The 22092-nt window shown below is 44.8% G+C and overlaps 1 protein-coding gene and 1 long non-coding RNA gene across 5 annotated transcripts in view; one reads left to right on the forward strand and one right to left on the reverse strand.

Annotated features, from left to right (window-relative positions):
* Window positions 1-10193, forward strand: part of LOC110405122 — a 36513-nt gene extending 26320 nt beyond the window's left edge. The window contains exon 4 of the long non-coding RNA XR_002442690.1: window positions 9984-10193. This is a non-coding gene — a long non-coding RNA (uncharacterized LOC110405122). The remainder of the gene's footprint in view (window positions 1-9983) is intronic.
* GABRP (gamma-aminobutyric acid type A receptor pi subunit) lies at window positions 623-18085 on the reverse strand. Of its 4 annotated transcripts, none has more exons than XM_021410079.1 (11): window positions 17221-18058; window positions 15877-16013; window positions 13287-13371; window positions 11868-11980; window positions 10200-10267; window positions 9536-9753; window positions 7695-7777; window positions 5444-5581; window positions 4153-4305; window positions 3481-3674; window positions 623-2819 (listed from the first exon to the last, which is right to left on the reverse strand). In XM_021410079.1, exons 3-11 carry the CDS (start codon window positions 13340-13342, stop codon window positions 2508-2510), a joined length of 1335 nt encoding a protein of 444 aa, XP_021265754.1. In that variant the 5' UTR covers window positions 13343-13371; window positions 15877-16013; window positions 17221-18058; the 3' UTR covers window positions 623-2507. The 4 variants fall into 4 exon arrangements, with proteins under 4 accessions (XP_021265754.1, XP_021265755.1, XP_021265757.1 ...); XM_021410080.1 differs by lacking the exon at window positions 17221-18058 and adding an exon at window positions 16905-17158; XM_021410082.1 differs by lacking the exon at window positions 15877-16013 and having other exon boundaries at window positions 17405-18085.

The raw sequence follows: 22092 nt of genomic DNA on the forward strand, positions 1-22092 counted from the left end.
GTCTCAAACTTTTGCTATCTATTCCTTGGCTAGAATAGGTTTGACTGCTGAAATTGGCCTCAGGACCACTCTGTGTGCAGGCCACAGAGTTAAGACCTCACGTTACAGCAGCCAAACACATGTGGTGTATTACTTACAAAGTGGTGAAGTCCGTTACTAGTAGCAAAAATGATCTATAAGAGCATCTTTGAGTTAGATGCTTCCTCTGGCCACTCCAATAGCTCCTTAATATTTTCATATGGTACTGGAAAAAAAAATCCTCCCCCTACCATTTTCTCTCCTTTCCTCCCTTCTTGCAGTTACAAGATCAGCAGATAGAGCTGGCACTTTTCAAGGCAACATGTCTTTCACTAGGCCCGGTCTGTGAAGGACGCTTCACTGCACAGATGTGTAACTTAGAACCAGTCCTGAGCAACCTCAAAGCCATAGAATAATAAAAAAGTAAAATAAAAAAGCAGCTTCTACTGAAAGCAAGCACTGAGAGTGGCAGCTCAGGCAACTCATACCTCTTCTGCTATAATGTACAAAGAAATTCCTTTTGTTAACATTAATATTTGGCAGCTGTTGTGGAGCGCACAAGGGCATTTTAGTTGGGTTTTAAAGAAAGAAATTGACACAGAAAGAAGGCAATGATTTTTTTCTTTTAATAGAGGATCTCTCTGGGGGTTTGTGTTCATATCACCAATATTCACTTTATTACATTTTATGGAATGGAGTTTAAATGCCAGTATATACAAGCCAACATTTCATTATTAGAGTTTGTGTTTATTCACTTGCCACTGTCAGTCTGTTCCCCTTTGTCTTTTTGTGCTGCGCTTTGTAAAATCTTTGATTTATGAATATGTGGCTTAGATCCTTCACAATATAGCGTGGCGAGGTGGTTCAATAAAAAGTTATTAAGGTTAAAAAAAATAATAATCTATAGTTTCACGTGCTTTGCCCACCTTCTATAGCAAGTCCCAGTAAGAGACTCCTGCACTAAGCTCACACTGCATGCGTGAGACTAGAATATAAACTGCATGCTGAGAGACCTCGTTCAGCCCAAACTCCTGCTGACCAGCAGCCACTACAGGCAGTTACTCTTTTGCCTATAAAACTGCAAGATTACACCCTCAAAGCAATGAAAGTTTCATAGACCAAAAAAGGAGGGGAAAAAAAGTCTGCCATAAAATGCTGATTTTAAAACCGGGAAATGAAGAGCCTTCTACTAGCCTAAAGATACATAGTACCAAGTGCCATTTGGTTCCCAAACATTCAGTATTTGAAGCATGTGCCACGTATTTATTTCTGTAACAGTGCTCTCAGTCCAGCTAGTTGCAGGGTAAGTAAAGCCAACTGGCAGTTTCCATGGATTACTTAGAATATGAATTTCTGCAGAAACTTAATATTTTTTCAGGCTTAAACAGAGAGGAAAAGACTGATTTGGATCATTGTGCCTGTGTCCCCACTCATGGGTTTTTCACCCAACAGAACTGCTGACTCGCCACAGCTGCAGAACCATATAAAAAGGGGGACAGAAAATTGGCCGCTCTTGCACGACTGGCAAGAAACAAGGGCTACTTATAGCACTGAAACCTGAAGGCACTCTCCAGGATGAAGAACAATCTATTTGCGAGGAAGACATGGAAGGGAGAGAAATCTGTTCAACTGCAGCACAACAGTAAGCAGCCAAACAGGAAGAACATGAGATGTGTTAAAAAAGGCTTTTGTTGCCCATAGACTCTGTATCCAAATCTCCAAAGAATCCAAAAGTATCCAAAGAAAAAAAAAAACGAAACAAGAACAAACAAACAAACAAAAAACCCAGCTTTACAAATGCAGAGCCCATCCATCTCTCTCAGGGATGGGTAACTTCAGCAAATGAAGATTACCTCATCGAGTCTGCCAGGTATTAAAAACAGCGAGGCATACAACTGCGCTGCTGCCAGCATCACTGAAATCACTGCTCTGGCACTGCATCACCCCCGGGACAGGGAAGTGCCGTGCACGGGAGCTGTTCCTCTGTGCACAGCACACTGCTGCCTTTGGGTTCACTGGAACAGAGGAGCTATTGAGACAGCAATCACAGTCCCTCTGTTACTGTTATCTCTGGCAAACAAAGAATAAAAGCTGTAATCGTACATCCTCGTAGAGATCTGCACTAGAAGGTTCCAATTCACTTCAGGTTATCAGGATAATTTTGCTACTTCTAGTTATCTGTGGACTGCCACATGCAGTCCTATGTATCCATCCCTGGCCAGAGAGGCTGGATGCTGTAATGAAGAGGCCATACAAGCCAAGAGCCCAGCAAAGCCACTCGGCTGAACAAGCAGGTGTCCAGAGTCATTGTTGCTAATGCTGAAGCATGAAGGCTTTGCATCTCACATACCCCACCCACTCTTTTGCTCTGTACCTCAGGAAACACAGAACATTTTGTCCATGTTTGATTCACTGAGGTTAGATACCTAGATGACCATTGGCAGGATTCTGCTCCCACTGAAGTGGGAGAACAAAACAACCCCTTCCTACTAAAAATATAAATAATAAGCCCAATAAAACACATTGACCAGCATAAAAAACAATGGAAAAAGCAATTTGGAGTAGTGATCTACATTACTGGGGTTCTGAATTGTGAAGGAATCGATAATCCTGTGCATTTTGTTTCTCAAGAAGCATTTGATTTTCTCATGAGTTTTCATGGTCAAGTCACTGCAGTTAATATTATCACTGGAAATCTCAATGCCTGTAAAACTAATGTGCTGTTTATAGCTCGTGATGGAGCTGCTGAGGATGCTAGTGATGTTGAGTTCTTCCATTTCTTTAAGTTCGTTTGCAGGCCCCTAAGAAACAAGAGGATACATACCAGTTATAATACAGTTCTGAGGTTTGGCTTCTCCTACAGAGAAAAAGTACTTGATCAATAAGGAGACCATAGGGATAAAGATGCAAACACATAGCTTCATACATGTTCATCAAAAACCCCAACATTCAACGCTAATTTTAGAAGTGCAGGGAGTCCCAGAGATGTATGTTCTTCCACTACTGTATTTCTAGAGAGTTTTAGTAGAAATCTAATTCTGGACGTCACTGAGCAACCCAATGTCCATCTTCAAGGCCTTATGGGCCAGTCGTGGCAGTCTGTCTCTCTTCACTTCTACACAATAAATAGCTGAAGAAGTCAGAAGTCACCAGAGATGTGGGATAGCTCGTTCATTTCTCTCAGGTTTTGTACCCTTGATGACCACTGGGCTACTGTCATACACGAATATTTAATTTCTTCCACTAAAGCAGACTGCTTTGAGCAATTCACTCTAGGTCTAGGGCTATTGGTAATCACCGCTATTGCATTTGTTACGCACAAAAAAATTACAGTTAGCGACAATTAGGAGGAACAGCTGTGAGCTGTACCCATAGCAAGAAGAACAGTTGTACACAGTTAATAAAGGACTAATTATTGTTCATCTGAGATAATGATTTTTGTCAATGTAGATCAAACTTTACCTCTTGAGGTGTTTTAGCTGTACGTTTTTGTGATGAGCTGTAGTGAGCCACTGCGTATTCCACGAGGGCACCAAAGATGAAGGTGAAGCAGATGCCAAGGTAAACATCAATGGCCTTAATAAAACAGTTGGTTTTTGAAAGTGAGCTTCGTGAACCAATCATCAGAGTTGTCATGGAAAGCACTGTTGTTACTCCTTGAAAAACATAAAAGGAAAGACCATCTCATACAGACACTTAGGAAAAGGCTTGTCCTATCCTCTATCCACGTACCCAGTAGGGGGAACAGTGTCACTCTGCTGCTATACAAGAACAACATATCATCTCTTAGCAGATCGAAATCCTCCATCAACTGAACTGCTGGCGTAGCACTAGCTACTAGCTTCACAGACGTTCTCCCTACCTTTGACAACTTGGCTCTGATACGTACTTGACTTTTACTTTCCATTCTTCCAATTTAAAAAAAATAATTAAAAATAATGCAAAAACTTCCCTCCACCAAAGCTCGTTAGAAAGAACGTGTGCACTGTCTTTTGCTGTAAATCTACCAGGAGCCAGTAAAGGCAGAATGTGAGTAGACCATTAGAGCAGAAAGCTCAAGAAAATTACCATCTACTCAACCATCAGAGGCACTCCTTGCCTGTGAAAATCTCCCTTTCTCAGGTAGCAACTCACCAATGCAGGTTCTTGCAGGCACTGAATCCAGCGTGATCCAAAAAGAAACCCAGGACAACATAACAAGCAGAGTAGATGGCACATAGGTCTCCAAAATGAAGTAAAGGACATTTCTTCTCAGCTCAAACTGCAGGATCAGTCGTGGGTAACTGCCTGTTCACGAAAGGGAGAAACACAGTGAACGTGAGATTTCCAAGGACCCTCACCCTGAAATGGGGACACCCCAACACCAGACCTTCAGCTGAAGTACATCAGCGGAGCCTCACTGAGGCCATGGGAGACATATTACTTACAGAAGCTTGACTTCTTGCCTCAGAGATCTTTCTTATCTAACATATCCTAGACAAAAGGACACATACAAAGAAGAGCCAGACAGGAGATAGCTATAACAATGTGTCGTTTGCAGTCAGGCTCCTAAACTTAATCCACAGTGGGAATATTTTATTCTAGTGTAATAACTCAGAGGGGAGAAAGGCCAGTGCTTTTTTCTACTCTCTTGTTCAGCACAGCATATTTTTTCCCAAGAACTACTTTGAAGGGGCACTGCCAAATTCATTCTTATCTGATGGCCGAGAAATTAAACAAAAGGTCTTCTTTTGATTTCAGCATGCTTTGGTTCATGTCCCAAAGCATCCCGTTATCTTATCATCACAGGGATTTACATCCCCTTTATTCATTAATAATTTGTCATCTTTGGTAACTGTGTCTTTTTGCACTCAAAAAAATTTCAGTCTTTTTTAAAAATCAGTTTGTCTTTATACTGACATAAGGATTTAGGGGCTGGACTGTGTTTTCAGGAGATATTTCTGCTGTTTAAACAATAGTTCCCTTTGAAGTGCGGAAACAAAAAACGTGTTGTTCTTTGGCTGTGTACGTTGCAGTAAACAGAAAAAGATAATCAGTTTTAAAACCTGGCTATTCTGAGGAAAATTTGCCCCTTTCCCTAGCATCCGAGTGGACAGAAGAGTATTTACACTGAAAATTAAAAAGACATTGAGTTCTGATGCACAGAGGGATCTCAATCCATCAAAACATAACGTAACTGTCAGGAAAAAAGCATATTTAAAAGGTTTAATATTAAAAGATCCATCTTTCCATCCTACAGAATATCCCGATGGCAACAAACTGGATTTCGTTTCCTTTCCATCTCTCTTTGTACAGTTAAGTTTTGCCGAGGATTTCATTGTTTGAGGCTTCTCGAGTCAAAATGCATTAGTCTGTAGAAGGGAAGGGAGGTGGGAGGGGAGATACATAAGAGGGTTCTTCTTGCTTTTCTCCTTCACTGCTTCACCTGTTTCCTGCTGTGACTTTGAGATGAGGGTGTAGTAACGTTCCACTGTGTACTGAGAGAGCCGCAACTTTTCTATGCCGTGGACAGAGTCATTTCCTCTCAACCATGTGAAGATGACATCATTTTCATCATATCCCCCTACGGAGAACAAAGAGTCATATTACTGCGGTCACCCAATAAACGCCCAGCTGTTGTTCTGCCTTCCCCACTGGTGGGAGCAGAAACGTCACCTACGCCTTGTTAGCTGCACAAGGACCCTCTTACTGCATCAGCTGTTGGTGGAAGCTGGCTCTTTCTTCTGCTTGTGTATTTTCAGTCTGCTGGTTATGATTTGACTAGGAACACATACCACTGCGAGTGATGAGTGGTGCAGAACATGAAAGGCTGCAGAGAACCGGTTTCAGACATTTTCATTGTGTATTTTAATTTTAAATTATTTTAACATCGTTAAAGGTAATTTAACATTCATGGCATCCCCAGTTTGATTGCACATGGCAGAATAAAACTCCTGCAGTGATCTTAAGCCTTGAAGAAAGTCTCTTCGGTCATGTAAGGTGAGCACACTGTTCTGGCCCATCTGTTCAACTGCTTGAAAATATCAGAAAAGGAGTTCTTAGTTGAGAGCATGGAGCTAAGACTCCTATGGAGTTACAAATCAGGCTATGGAGTTACAATCCAGTGTTTAGGTAACACCAAATTCCTGCTCCAAAACACTGGGATAGATGAGATGAACAGTTCACGCTCTTAAACTTGCCTCCAGGAATGTAAGTGATGGCATAACACCACCTTGGGTTACTTCATCCTGTACTTCAGCTGGGATAAAGCTTCTACTCAGGCATCAGCTAGCCATTCAACATTTTTCACTTTATTTAGGAAAAAAGCCTATCAATCTCACTGACTTGATTCTTTCATTAAGTGCCCTTCTATGGGAAAATGAGTAGGGATGCTTTTATACTGATAACAACCTGTTCATCCTTGTAGAAGAAATAAGATGCAGTTGCAGTTCTATTTTTATCTAATTGTGTTTTTTTTTTATTAGACACAAATTACCAGAGCTTGAGTATGATGAACTCGTAAATTAGGTGTCCAGGGTATGAATCCCTATGTTAGAATCATAGGCACGTGACTTTTCAAAATTTCTAAACAGTTTTATAAATTGTGATTACTAAGGACAATTTTATAATAAATGATAGATTGTTGTTAATTCATCTGGCATATGTTTAAATAGCATTATTTCTGGGCACTTATCCTAGTGAAACCTCCAGTGGGCAATGTGCATGTAATTTCATTGGAGTTATACAGCAACTGAGCATGATGTAGGACCCAATCATTTTTAAAGCAGGCCCAAACAAGCTATTCTTTAGCTGAAGAGGGCAATCATTATTATTTCAAGAGCTATTCTTTGTAATAAAGTTAACCACGGTGAACTAATATGATTTTAATGTGAAAGTAATATGTGCTTCCTTAGGTGCTTCATGCTGCAGCCCCAGAAGTTTAATCTGGTCTTTTCAGCACTGAGATTTCAGGCTTTTCCTTTTGTGACACAAAGTGGGAGGAAGTTGCTTGCTTGTTGCAGAGCTTCACGGATACGTAACAGCAGTGCTGCTCTTGCTGAGCTCCTGTGTAAAACCCCTGTCGTATCCTAGGTTTTCTTTGAGCCTTTGCATTTACCTGTTGTTAGAGTTCTTAGCCAACTTTGCCACAGATGAACATTTAATTTAAGAGCAGAACTCACTGATAATTCCATTTCTTGAGAGTTGCAAGGCTGACACTCCTCCTGTTGATGAGAATCTCACCATCTCCATTATTGTAATAGGTGACCCTCACAGAGAAGGCTGGACAGGTTAGGGAGGTACAACAGGTTTCAGAAGAAACGTGAGAAGTTGTTCCCTGCGTTACTCTGTCCGATGCAGTTATCCCACAAGTTGGCTTTAAAATTGTGCGTGCAAAAAGGGACCAAATTTGGAAAACCAGCAACTGCTGTACTTAATTCTTTCTGTGTAAAACTGAACAATTTACTCCTTGATAAAGATATGATTTATTACCGCTTTTTTTTTTTTAATTGCACAATGGCAAAAACCTTCTAATCTGTAGATTACAGTGCAAGCATTTGAAGAATGATGAAAGAAAGTTGTTTCCTTTTGGACATTAATATTTGCTACTTCAGGAGGTCACTGTGATAAATGCAAATATTTGAGATGCATATTCAGTATGAACAAACAAAGGTCCAGCCAGGTTTTGTTATACTTACAGCTCTCTAGCTGCAGTCTGCATGTCTGTGTGTCCATGGGATATTTTGACAGGTCCATGTTACAAGCAACAGTAGTAGTGATTCTGTAGGAGGAGAAAGAACTCTAAAAATCACAATGAAAACATATAATGGGATGTTTCTACCTTTGATCTCTACTATTTCTACATAGCAGAGAAGACCACAAGGATTCTGATTTGTCAATTAGATCATTTTGACCTATAAAATGAATGGGCTGCTATAGTCAGAGAGAACCCTCCTTAAGATACACTCTCTGCAGCCATACTGATGAAAATGTAACTGGAGGAATTTTGCCCTGCAATCCCCTGTAGGAGATTTAATGTAGATTCACATGCTTCCAGTGCTACTATTAGCACTTATGAGGAAGTTAGGCCTTGTCGCCTGAGGCACAGTAACTAACTGCACATACACCCTGGCTTGCTTCAATGCAGAGGGTAAATGAGTTAACTGCAAATAAAACTGCTGTAAGCTAAGGTCACTGGCATACACAATTATGTTGAGCTGGGAAGAGGTAACACTAAGAACTCACACAGTTACAGTGTACTTTTCTACAGTACGTGCACACGTACACTTTTTGCTAAAGAGAAGAAATCACAGCTACGTGGCATTGGGGTAAGCAAATAATTTCATCATAGAATGGATTAGATTGGAGCGGACCTTAAAGATCATCTAGTTCTGACCCCCCTGCCATGGGCAGTGTTGCCAGCCACTAGATCAGGCTGCCCAAGATCCCATCCATCCTGGCCTTGAACACCTTCAGGGATGGGGCATCCACAGCTTCTTTAGGTGATGTGTTCCAGCACCTCACCACCTGAGTAAAGAATTAGGTCCCCTCCCTCTGCCCAATGGCAACAGGGCAGGGGGTCCACCACTATTTGGGATGTATCACCCCGGTGCCTTTCTCGCAGGTATGGCAGGGAGTTGCTCCACCAGTCCATCTCCTGCTCACATTCCCTGATGCTCCTTAACCTCTCCACCTCCTCCTCTAACTCTTCCCCCATATGGAGCAGACCACCCACCTGCTCACACCTCATGCAGGTGGTATCTCTGCCATCCTGCAGGGGCAGCAGCAGGCTCAGCCACTCCCTGCAGCCAGAGACCTGAACCGCCACATTTCTGGGCAGGCACTCGGTCTGGGTATCCACATTCTTTTTGGCAAGAGCTTTCTGCCAAGGGGAGACCGTGGTTAGATTTGTTGCCTGGGAGGCAGCCGATAGGTGAGCTGGTCCCCAGCCTGGGCAGGGACACTCTGCCCACCCTGCCTGTGCCAGCTGCCACGCTCTTACTGACATGCCACGCTCTGTTTGCAGCTCTCCTGGGAGCTGTGCTCCTGAGGGGCTGCTTTGTAATTGCATGGTGTGATGCCTCATCAGAGCTGCTGCCACATGGAAGGCAACGGCTGCCGGCAGCTCTGTGCTGACAGCAATTTGGTTGCCCTGCTGAGGTGATACCTCGCTTCAGTGCAGAGTGCAACCACACCAGAGCTGTCTGCCTGCGGAGATAGGGCAGATCTCCTGCCATCTGTTAAGTTTTTGCTGTTAACACATCCTACCTACATTCCTCCCCCACCTTCATCTTACTCTGCTTGTTCCATGTAGCACCCAAACTTGTGAGCTTTCTTAGCAGGCACCGTGCTCTGCACACAGCACATCAGGTTGTGGAATGCTGATCTTTGTCTGTGGGTAACTGATGACAGGAGTACTGTCTCAGTTGGCTGGCTGACCCCAAACTTTACCGTGACAGCTGCTATCTGCTGCTGCCTAGTGTAATTCTGGAAATCCGTTCTGAGCCATTGTCATCAGCGAAGCCAAAGGGTGGTTTACCTTAAGGCATACAAGATCGTGCCATTAGAGAACAGCCTTATGAGGCGGTTCCCCACAGTGACATCGTGCAGGAAGGACCTTTTTGACTCCACGATGTACGTGTCTGGTACCCAGAGCAATTCCACTAGACGAGCATCCAGCGTGAAGCTCTTGTTGCCATGAAAGACTAAGCGGGGATCTGTCCAGCGCTGCCGCAAGTAGATAGTAGCTGTGTAATCCTGGGAAGAAGAAAAACCTGAGGATGCACATCCAGAACAGCTGCATGGCATGAGCTGTAGGCATATGCCACGTGTGACAAGGCAGAATGCATTTGTTTAACCCATCAAAGCTTAGCTCCAAAGGCATGCAGTAGAACCAACAGATCTTCATCAGTTTTATTTATGTTTTCCACATAAACCCTAAGGTTTTTTTTTTTTTTTTTTTTTTTTTTTTTTTTTTTAACCAACAGGGCCATCTCTTTTTACCAACAAGCCCATATTACTGTGGCATCTACATAATCTGCAGCTGTAGGGGAGCCCAGTTCTCCTCGCATCCCTGAGAAGTGGTCACACACGGAAAGCAAAGCAGCTTGAATAGAACAGTTCTGGTGCTGAGCACAAGGTAACATATGAGAAGTCTCTCAGGCAGATTCTATTATCTCTTACACACAAAAAAATTCACTTACCATGTCACTCTCGGATATACTAGAAATACTCGCAATGTCCAGGCTCATTGCAATTTGAACAGGCTCTCCTGCAGAGGGAAAGAAAAGCTTAGGAGAGTGAAAGGCGCAGGAAAACCGCTGTCCAGCACGGGCACTGCTCCCAGCTTCCTGAACACACCCTACTCTCTGAAACTGAGGAAACCCAAAGGACCAGACATAGTGTCACTGTAGGTCCTGAATCCTGGTCGTCTACTTTCTGTCATCAACTCTGAAAATCCACCACCAGAGGGCAGCTGATGCACACGGATGGATCTCCTGCTCGGAGCAGGGCTTGGTGCTTTCCCACACTGCCCTCTGCCCCCGTGGCAACACGGCAATGCCCTTCTTCGTGGGACTTGCTCTAACTCCTTTTCCTCTTCTCCCAATCACATGTAGGAAAGTCTATAGGACACTTTCTGAATTTCTTTCTAGGTTAGAGGGTTTTGTGTTTTTGTTGTTGCTCTTATTTTTTGTTTTTGAAATGTTCCAAATCCAAAAGGTATGTCATTTGTATTAAAGCATATATATATATTTAATGTAGCTGTCATTTACATCATTCCTTTGTTATTAGACACTTGAAACCCACTAAAATTAGTGACTCAAGGGCAGATCTGTGAGGACTTGGGCCCTCTGGAGGAGGTCAGACCTGAGACTGAGCACTTGTCTCCTGGCTCTAGTGGGCATAGTCTGGTATAGTGTGTCTGTTACGTCATTTGGAAGCGTCTGTTCACTTATGCGACAGGCTCCAGTAGAGCTGTTCTGTTCCTGCATGAGACGTTTTGGGCATAACAGGCTGCTAAATACCATGTTGTCCTAGAAATGTATCACCACGGTCAGGAAAAGGAAGAAACTCAAAGCTGCCAAAAGCAGGTCAGTCTACAGGAGCGGCAATGGAAAAACGTGCAATTCCTGGAGAAAGCTGATAGGGAATTTTTCTAGTGGGCTTTGTTTTAGTCATGAGTATTGGAAGACGAGCAAAATTTATCAAAATGTTCATAGTATTTTTCTAAGCTTTTATCAGTATTTTTCAGATGCTTAATGTCATTCTGAAACCCTTTCCCTCCAAGTGGTAGCACCATTCACCTGGGAGGTGGGAGACCTGACACCTGACAGTAACCTCAGGTGGGTTCCTAAATAACTGACTGTCCCTTGGATGCTCTCTCTCTGGAACTTCACAAGGGGTTTAAAGGAGGTTTAGTTTTTGTCCCAGAGTGAGGTGAATGCATGTGCAAGAAGCCAGTATTTCTGGAAAGGAGAATTCCTCTACTCCCACTGTCTGAGTAAATTGACACAAACAAAAATGAAGCAGAAGACCATATAGACATATAGGGTAAGGCTCTAAACAAAAGCATACACGATTTCAGCAGAATTAAATTATTGTCAAATCCTTCATAGAGGTGTTGAAGTTTATAAATTCCCTCATCCTCACAGATGGACACATTCTCATGCCCCCCATATGCATGTGTGCACAATATATCCAAGGCAACACTGGATGCACAGGAAGGAGGGCAGCCTTGGCTACTAGCTAATTTTAAAAGAACTCAACCTTTTAAGCTGGGGCATGCTCTTGAAAGCTTAAAGCATGCTCACCACTCTACGCAAGCATTACAGACTGTTCTTTGAACAGGGAAATGCATAGAGCCAACGTACCACCAAAGTAGGGCCTGAGGTATTTGTTGTATCCCATCGTGAGGTTCTCAAATCCAGGGAGGGATGCTGTGTCAGTGCCGCCCAAGGTGGACACACGCCCCAGTGAGCATTTCCTGGGGACAGAAGTAATGCACTGTTAAGTGTGTGGCCAGGCATACCAGGCACATCAGGTGTGCAGCTGCATCCCCAGCTTGTGCTCATCAAGCAAACTACATAAAATGCTTATAAAAAGAAGTACATCATTTAAATAATGAGCACTTACTGACATTCCTTACCTTGGCCGCATAATTGACACCTTAAAGAGGTGGGAGTACAGCAAATTGCCTGAACAAATAACCACAGGTTTGCAGACAGTGGCTTAAGGACATTCTTAAAATGTCCCAGGCAAGTCAAGCAAGGCCAATATATCACAAGACTTAATTACCTGTAATCTCTCCCCTCTTCTCATTCCTTCTCAGAAAATGTATATAAGGAACCTTTCTTTTTCTTCCTACTTACAAGGAGTAAGCCCAGCAGCTCCTCCTTCTTAATCATCATTCCCATAAGCAAGCTTTCATCCTTATTTGTTAGCATCAGGCAGCATCCCAACAGCTGCCAGAGTAAAACCTCTGAGTATGCCAAGAAGGGGAGGGGTAAAACAGCAAGCACTTCACAGACACCAAAAAAGCACTGTGAGCTGGACTACCCCTAACTGCCACGCATACGGGGTTCAACTCCAAATTACCACTACAGTATGAAAATTAACATTCTTTGTACTGAAAATACAGGAGGTACCTAGCAGCGTGAGGTCCTAGAAGTGTGCCATCCTGCAAATAGACAGCTACATAGACAGAGCATGGGGACCATAAAAAACAAAGGTGCTGTGGTGCAGGATCCTTGTGCAGGCATGTGCTCACTTGATGAAAACATGAGCGAACCGTTGAGTTTGATGCTGCCCTGTGAAGGGCTGAAGGAGGTGCTGCCTCTCTCCAGAGACTCAGGACTGCTGGCCTGGGCTTTAACACTGAGTTAATAGTCCTTGGAGGTTCGCTGCAGGTTTTGGATCAAAAAGAACCCTACAGCAGAACTGAGCAGTTACTGCGCAGCATAAGCTATATGAGAGCCTTTAGGATTTGACTGCAGTCAGGGATGGCAATAACTCAGCTGGAAGAAATGGGGTGGAAGAGGACAAGGTGGGAGACAATTTCCAGCAAAACCAGCACGCTTTCCTGCTCTTGAACAGAGAAAAAGAGCTTGCACTATCACTGTACATTATATTTTGGGAACCTTTGCAGGTTGCTTCCCCTGCCTGACCCCTTAATGCACCCAACTTTCTTCAGGAGGGCTGTAAAACTGGAAGCATAATTTCCTTTTGACCCACATTACTTACGTTAATCACAATTCAGATGACCTGTAGAGAAAAACAAACGCTCCACTTGCCTTTGTGTTTGAAGGAAAAGACACAGACTGAAGAAACAAAAATATCTGCAGAACATCTCTGGAGATTGTTTCAGTATTTGCTCTTCTGTAAAAGAAAAGAATTTTGTGGTTTAAGGAAAACTATTTTAAGGGAAGGGGCATGGAAAAGAAGTGCTGCACAGAGTCAGAATCCCACACAGCAATGTTTAACTTCCTCAGCACATAGTGACACCTGCCTTTTGTTCTAGCTCATATCACTTTTCAGCACTATGCTATCTTCACACTTTTCTCATAAAAGATACTCGGTTCTGAAAGTGCTTTTGCAAGGTCACCAGATTTTAGTTACCACTGTTTTAGATAGGGCTTTTCTTTCAGCATGGGGTGGTGATGAGTTGATGCTGAGAATGACACCAAGGGAAAGAATTGATTAAATAGACAAATATTTAAGGATTTCCTAAAGGTCTCTGAAGCCATGTGAGATCCTTCCCACAGGACAGATTCAGCACCTTACAATTCTGGGCTCCACTAATCACCTACACAGAAACGCTGCAGCGTTGCACTCTATTAGCTTGTACCTGAGACAGCCCATGCTATTAGTAGTAACACTGGCGAGTCACTCAGCATGCAGAACGGGATGAAATCATTCTGCTTTAAATGGGTTTCGTTGACTTTTCTGGGAGTGGAACCAAATCCTGGCTTCTGGCCTGGAACTGCCACAGGCTCGTGCTGGTGCCACAATGGACAACACTGTCCATGCCCTGCTCTGCATCCATGCTCTCTGCCTGAAATTCTGCATCAACTGCACACCTTTACTGGGGGTATGGATAACTCTGCCACACAACTGTGTGCTTTCACACCAAGCTGCTGCAGGAACTGGCTAGTGAGGATGACACTGCCACAGCTACCAAGGGGAGAGTGTTACTGGACCATCACTAGATTGAGCTGGAAATACAATACTGCTTGACCACTACATGGTTTGAAGCGTACCCCAAGTATTAGAGTTTTCCTACAGGTACTGGCAAAGCAACATCATTCTTAGAAGGATATAAGTTTTCCTCTCCATCACGCTGTCACAGATTGGGAATGGCTATACAAATCATTAACCCCTGAGCCCTGACATGCACAACTGTGAGTTCTGATTCAGTGCCCTTCTCATCATGCATGGCAGCGAGCACCTCAACTTCAAACGTGGCTTATTTATACCAGACAAGACCACATGTGTAAGCCTCCACTATACCTCAGTTCTATGTTCCTTAATTCTTTTGTATTCCTCTAATTTGGAAGGACTGGTTGAACTTAGAGGTGTTTTCCAACAGTAATGATTCTGTAATTCTATGATTTCATAATTCACAAAGTCACCATTTCCTAGAGCCAAACTGCTACAGACTGCATAAGATACCACACAGGCGCACGTGTCAGAAAATAAAACCTAGCTAGGGAAGATGGAGAAACCAAAATAAATGCAGAAAGAAAAACAGATGGCACTCACTTTGCCCATTTAAATGTTGCCCCTATTATATGCAGTAAAAATGTTCATGGTGAACTTGGGCATAATCTGCATTTCCCTTGCTCAGCAGGAAACAGCGTGAAAGCTGCTTGTGCTGCAGGCCGAGGTGTGCTGCCCGTCCATGGTCAGCACAACCAGCACATGGGGACCGCTGCACAGGGAGATCAGGCAGCTCCCCTTTTGTTCCCTGTTTGTGCTCCCAAGGGGGATAATGTTCTGGGATAAAGGATCATGACACCACCACCACCAGGAGTTTGCAGCTTCATGACTGGCTGCACCATCCATGCTGAGCTTTCTTTGGCCACTGCTATGATTGCAGTAGTTGCTAAATACAATTACAAACCGATGAAAGAAGCAAACAGTGTTGTGCACCCTGGGATCAGACTTCACAGGCTTTATAGAAGCCAAGTATGACATCTGGGTCAGCAAGTTCATCTAGAAGAGGTTTGAGTGACTGAAGCCTAACAATCTGTCTTTTTTAAAAAAATATTACTTCTTCTCCTTGCCCAGTCTGAATTATGAACAGTTGTCTGAATTTCAGCAATTACTTTGGGGATGTGGGTGGGAAGGGAATTTTGTCTGGAAAGGTTCATGGCGTGACCTGCTCTCTGTGCAGCTGCAGCCAAAGAATTACATATTTTGATAATTAATGACAGCTGTTCAAATTTTAACTTACTGACCAAACAAATCAAGAAAGTTCTACTGTCAGTTCATTCAAAATGATTTGCCTGTCAAGTTTCTCAAATTTAGAGTTTAACTTGAAATAATTTCATTTAAATGTTGCCCGGAGAGGTGGTGGATGCCCCCCCACCCTTGGAGACACTCAAGGTCAGGTTGGACGGGGCTCGGAGCACCTAATCTAGTGTACGTGTCCCTGTTCACTGCAGGGAGTTGGACGAGATGACCTTTAAGGGTCCCTTCCAACTCAAACAGTTCTGTGATCCTATGCTAAACACCTATTTTGCCAGGCCAAGAGAAAATGTAGAGCTACTACAAGGAAGAGAAAGAAATGAACAACAAGAAAACGCGTCACATATTTCTGCAAGCCACTCCTACTGGAAACCTTACTTATTTGACACTAAAATCAATTTATACTGAATTAACCTTATTATTGCAGAACTAGAAGTTAGTGAGATCCTGTAGTGCGTCAACAGATTCACAAGCTCAGTGCTCCGCTGGTCAGGACAAAAAGCGACATCAGATGTGGATGCAGGGAAAGGGGATGAGCTGTGGAGCAGCACCTACAAGCGGGTAATACCAAAATGAATTTTCTGAATTTTTAACATTGACATTTTTTAAAATTTTAATATTTTCTAACTAAAGGCACTGAGAAAAGACTTCCAAGTCTGCTAACAAACCACACTGACCTTAAGCCTTTCCTATGTTAGCGCTCTGTCAAAATCTAAAATTTGTTTGTATTAAACATTTTCTTTTTCCTGCTGATTGCCCTGTTTGAAGAACTCAAGTTTCAGCCAGTTTGTTTGATAACTGGACCAAGTGTAGGAGATCACCAGCAGCCCGGTTTGCCTGGAAGAGCAGGAGGCATGTGCTGAAGCTGTGTTGCCTTGGCCCAGCAAGGCACGTGCCAGGGAGAAGCCAGCTTCTGTAATCTGCTTTTTGCTTTTCACTTGCCTTGAGTGGTTATCCGTAACCACAGACAGGTAAACAGGTGACTTCATTGTACCCACAGAAATTTCAAGAACGTCCGTGAACTTTTGCTGTTGGTAAAAAGTAGATTCTTTCCATCCACGCCACTGTCATTACATCACATGAAAAATGACCTCTCAGTTTCAGGAACAGCAGCACTACCGAGGGGCTCGCTGAGGCTGCAGCACGCACCTTGCTTGTTTGAGGCAGCCCTTGCTGAGCTTCAGTGTGAGCACAGCTTGGTGCTGCATGGGACCAGCCCCCATGTACAGACCGGGTCACGCAGTGGTGATGGGGCACAAGCTGCACCAACAGGCAGCTGTCCCAAGGGCCTGGCTGCGGGCCTTGCACTAACACAGCGTGATTTTAGAGTCCATTCTGTGTGCTGGTACTGAGAGTCCACAGACATTTATATACGCTTATCTGATAGATAGTACTGTTAGTTTACTGCAGTATGAGAGCGGCAAAACTGTCCTGTTACTTACATGACACCTTACACTGCAGGTCTGGTTCTTGTCTTATTCATTCCAATGAAAGTCAGAGGTAACTCCAAGATACAAGAAATGTTAATATAACATCAGGTTCCGTCCTTCTGTAGGAGTGTTAAAGCCATGCCCAGGTAATGCATTTTATGTTTTTAAGATGCTCTGATCCTTCAAGCTGCTGCGGGAAGTGGCAGCCAGTGCTCACATCTGCCCACCCAGCACAAAGGTCTGCTTGCAGCTTGCAGGGCCGAGTCCTTCAAATGCATGCAGAAAGCCTTAAGTTACATAAAAATGAAGTTTACTCAGGTTTACTTACGTGAAATAAATTCTTCCTCCAGAACATCAAGCTTGGCTTCTGTTTGGTCAATTCATTTACTCTAAACAAATAACCATGTCTATAACATTTATAAGTAAGTTGTTTTATACAGAAATTTAGCTTGCTCCAGGCACATTTTTCTCCTGCACTGGCGATCTTAACTCTAGCTGTAATCTGAACTTGCCTGCAATTTTCTATCTCCTGTGGTTGCAGATCCGTGAGCTCACAGCTGCCTGTGCTCCGTCACGCTGGGGAACTATTTCCGAGCACAGGTTTCATTCATTCGGCAAACCTGCCCCTCACTGCAGGCAGGGATCCAGGGCCGGGTGCAGGAAGCTCATCTTGCCTCCCAGCAGGCACAGAGATCACCAGCCAAGCAACATTGCTTTCTATGATTTTGCTCTCAACTTGCCAACCCTGTAACTGTAACCCTATATATACGGTCCCTCCCACCTCAGCGGTTCTGCTCACTCAGTCTCCTCCATTGTGTATGTGCAGGTATTTTATGTGAGACTTAATTATTCTCGTTCCTATCAGCCGAGACAAGCATGCATGACATTAACTCCCTCGTGGAACATGAAATGGTGTGCCCTTCCAAACCGTGCACGTACACAAATGGATAAAGGCTGTAGATCTTCTTACATTAAAAGCAAATAAAGCGGAGGTGGTTTACTGAGAAGCTTCACTGAGTACTCTGCTCAGTTCTGAGTATGCCAGACAAGGAAAAGGGAAATAAAAGGTAATTATGGAAAGATTCTCATGTGAGTAGAATTTGAAAATAATGAAATTGTGTCATTTCAGCAGAAAGGAATTAGAGGGGCATAAAGATAAAATCAACAAATACATATAGAAAATAAATCAGACCCTTTGTTTCCGGTTATTCTCACAATGTATAGTATATAAACTAAGAGAGCGGAGATTTAGATTGGATCTAAGGAAGAAGTTTTTACAATAAGGGTAGTGAAACAATGGCACAGGGTGCCCAGAGATGTGGTGCCCTGTCCCTGGAGGCACTCAAGGTCAGGCTGCATGGGGCTCTGAGCACCTGATGGAGCTGTAGGTGACCCGGTTCATCGCAGGGAGCTGGATGAGATGACCTCTAAAGGTCCCTTCCACCTCAAACGATTCTGTGATTCAGTATCTGACTGAGGGCATGCTCAGCTTACCAGAGGGCTGCAGCAGCAACACAGCCACAGAGTCCAGAGTGAGCACGTGGAGTTTCCCCTTCCAAGGGATTCAAAAGCTCTGACCCGGTAAACATGAAATAAGAAACCTGCAGATGTGCTGTTTAATCCTGGGTTTGCTTTCCTCTGTCATCACTGGCAGCCAGGTCAAGGGGAAAGTTTCCCTGACAGAGGTTTGTTGGCTGGGCTCCATCGCAGAGCTGCGTGTCTCGCCTCCCGAAGCGTGCAGTGCAGCCTGCCCATAGGGCAATTAAGCAACAAATGTGATGTAGTCAAGCAATCACTACGTGCCCTGGCCCATCTCTTCAGGAGGGACTCGCTGACCTCTCAGAGGGCAAAAGGAGCAAGAGAAAGGATCGCTTTATTATTCCTGCATCCTGACTGTGCTTCTGCCTCCCAGGAGCAGATCACTGTGTGCTGAGCTGGGCAGCACCTCGCTGGGGGAAAGGACCCAGTAGGCAAGTGGGGGAGCTGGGCCGGAGCTGCCAGAGCCTGCGAACTGGGGGCTTGACAACACAGTGATGAATGAGCACGTGGGGAAAAATACCAGATGGAGCCCAAGGAGCACAGCTCCACTGTTCATCTTACGGACATACCAGTCTGAATTGCTCTACGGCAGTGAGATACTCCTGAGCCTGCAGAGCTCACTGCGTGAAATACCTGGGCCGCGATTCGAAGCGGACACAGCGCTGACGGAGGGACTGATGTGCCACAGAGGCTGCTCTGAAGAAAACTGGATTTGAAACCAAGCCCCTCACGTGCTGAGCACCTTCATCTTGCTTCAGCTGCACACGCAGTGTGTGCTGGGTGCCGCTGGGAGCAGAGCCGTGTCCGGGCAGAGCCACGCTCAGGAGCTGTACGCTCTACTCAGGCCCCGCTGCGGGGTGCAGGATAACTGCAGGCCATCCCTGGGACGGCGCTCAGCAGTAACTGCCGGCCTGCCCCCGGAGACACGGATCAATTGGCAGATATTATAATCCCTTAAAATATTAATGCCCTATCAGGGAGACAATTTCACTGGGCCTAGAGACTCTTCCATTATTAGAAATTATGCCCCAGCCTTAAATAAATTAACTCAATAAATGTCTTACCATGAATACAAATTCCTGCTTAGGGCCTGCAAATAAAATGATTTAGAGCTGTTCTCTGAGGAAAGATGAGGTGCTTAAACTTGCAAAAGAAGAAGAGCCACCACATTCATTGGTCTGCTGTTCTAAATTGACTTCTTTTTCTAAACCGACGGCATTCCTCTCCGAAGGGAGGGCGAAGGCCTGGGAAAATTAAGTGGTGACATTTTCTTACGCTGTGCTTTATGGCTTCAGTGCTGAAGTGCACAGATGTGCGCTCAGCTCCAAGGGCAGCCCCAGCCCTCAGGATCCATCCACGTCCCCAGGGCTGGAGGGAACCTCTCTGCCCATCCTGGGGCTGCAGGTGGCGGATGGGAACCCTGTGTGCCTGTGGCTGGGAAGGCCCTGCCCTGCCTGGTGTGGGGAGCCATGGCCTGCAGCCACAGCCATGCGAGGCCCAGCCTGGAGCAGTAGCTCTGCACAAGCCTCAGCCTGCAGCCCCCAGCAGCCACAGCTCATGGGGTGCCCACTAACAACCTTTACAGTTAATGAAGCCTCACTCTCAGCAGGTGGTTGCAATTTCAACAAGTGATGAGGCACGACCAGGCCCATTCATCATCCCAGGCCTCCCGTCAGAGCGTTTGCCCTCTTCATATTGATGAATTGAATGTGGCAATGTGAAAGCCACACTGTCACGTTTCATTAGAGCTGTACTTCGCACCAGCAGCCCCTGGTAGTTCAAGACTACTTCTACAGCTCTGCACCTATATGAATTTCTGAGCGTGTGAGATCACCAGCAGCAGAGGAACACCTTGGCTACCATAGAACACGCTCACACCACTTGCATTTCTGGCCGTGGACTTTCATAGAAGCTTAATCCATCAGCACACTGCCTTTCCTGTCCACAAATGTACTGCTATAAACACATCCCTTCAGAAACTGATTTTCTCAAGTGAGCACCACCTGGTTTGCTCTACTGGCACTGTGCAAAGGGACGAGGCAGCCCCAGGCAGCTCATCTGTGATGCCAGGAGATGCACACTGGGTTGTTTGCCTCCTGCCTGCTGCTGGGTGTCACTGCTCACCTGTGGCACGCAGAGAGCCACTTCCTGCAGCAGGAAGGCAAAGCTGGATTGGCACTACAGCACAACATCACGGCATCAAATGGCAATGCCTGAGCTCAGAATCCAGTGTACACACACACATCCTAAGACAAAGCAGTAAATGGATGCAACCTGCAGATAACAATCAACAGACTTAATCTTCCTTGCAATATTTGTCTTTTCTCTGTGCTCAGGTGTAAGTTTGACAAGACTTTGTTTTCTGATAACCAAAGTGCTGTTCTTTCCTGGTTAGGAGCTCACATGACCACTTCTTGGTCCTGGCTTAACAAGAGCAGAGCATCTCTTGCAGATGGATGCGACGTTTCCATTTCTTACTTTTTAATTCGTACATACTAAAAATACATGAAAAGCTGCAAGATACACATTAAAGACACAAGTCTAGATGAAAAATAGCCACACTGATTCCAATTGACTGAATCAAAGATTTGTGAAAGAGACCATGGGTTCAACTTCCTTTTGTCTCAGATAAAGAAAAATTCCATCAGAAGCCAGCCCTAGAGCCACTTCACATACAGAAAATTCTATAAGAGCATCAAAGAGATCACCTCAGCAGCAGCCTTCTTCTGAGAGTTTCCTTTTCACTGCATTTCACTGCATTGACTTTACACCTGTACCTGTTGTATTCCCACCCGATGCAGCGGTGTGGTGCTGTGCTGGTGGCAGGAACCACTCCCCAGCAGCAATACGTGCTGCAGCTTCTACCTGCAGCATCTGAAATTGCTTCTTAGCACCCCTGATGCTTTGGATAAATGCAAGCCCTGCTTAGAGAAGTGAGAAACTGAGAAAAAGGGAAGTGTGTGGGCAGGGGGAGGCATGCAGACTATTCCCTCCCTCACCAAGTCCCCTGCACCCAGCAGTGGGTGCTTGCTGCTGTACCTGTGCTACCACGGAGCCCTCAAGCATCCACCAGCACCGTGTCCCACACGTTGCTCCCAGATCAGAAGCCTCTGTGAGCCTTTCCCTGCAAGGGTGCAGCTCCCTCCAGCGTGGGATGTGCCATGTGCCAGCCCACGTGGGATACCATCAACGAACAGCACTGGGTAAAACAGCGCAGTCCTGTATTACATTTAGGACCTGTCATCTTAAGAACTATCTGCGGAGTAATAATGTGTCTCAAAGCAATATGACAAAAAGCATGCTCAGAGCACTGACCGCCCAGCTCTGTGCTGGGCCCCTCAGGAGCACAGTGGGTGGGTGGGCGATCATCCCCTCCGGGCCCCTGCTGCCACCTCCCTCCATCCCCACACCTGTGGCTCTGGCTCTGTCTCCATCCGGGCCAGACTCTGCTCCACGGTGGTGCAGCTGGTGGGGATCCTCCTGGAGCCGGCCAACGCTCCGGGAGATGATTCCTTAATAGGCTGATCCGTGCTAGCAGAGAACTGGGGAAGGGAGGAATACATTATCAGCTCTGATCTGGCATTATGACATGCTTTCTGCTTTGGTTCTGCCTCCCAAAAGCAGAATTAATTGCTAGGCTAGAACATGTAGATAAATCTGT

The sequence above is a fragment of the Numida meleagris genome, chromosome 12 (genome assembly GCF_002078875.1).
Source record: "Numida meleagris isolate 19003 breed g44 Domestic line chromosome 12, NumMel1.0, whole genome shotgun sequence".
NCBI lineage: Eukaryota > Metazoa > Chordata > Aves > Galliformes > Numididae > Numida > Numida meleagris.

Excerpts from the sequence above, each read along its gene's own strand:
- GABRP (XM_021410082.1), bottom strand. The coding sequence starts at position 13,342 with ATGTTCTGCAGATATTTTTGTTTCTTCAGTCTGTGTCTTTTCCTTCAA. Across the intron at positions 9,754-10,199 it reads GTATATCCGAGAGTGACATG|GATTACACAGCTACTATCTA; the intron begins GTAAGTGAATTT and ends TCTTCTTCCCAG. Across the intron at positions 5,582-7,694 it reads CAGACTGCAGCTAGAGAGCT|GGGGATATGATGAAAATGAT; the intron begins GTAAGTATAACA and ends TGTTCTCCGTAG.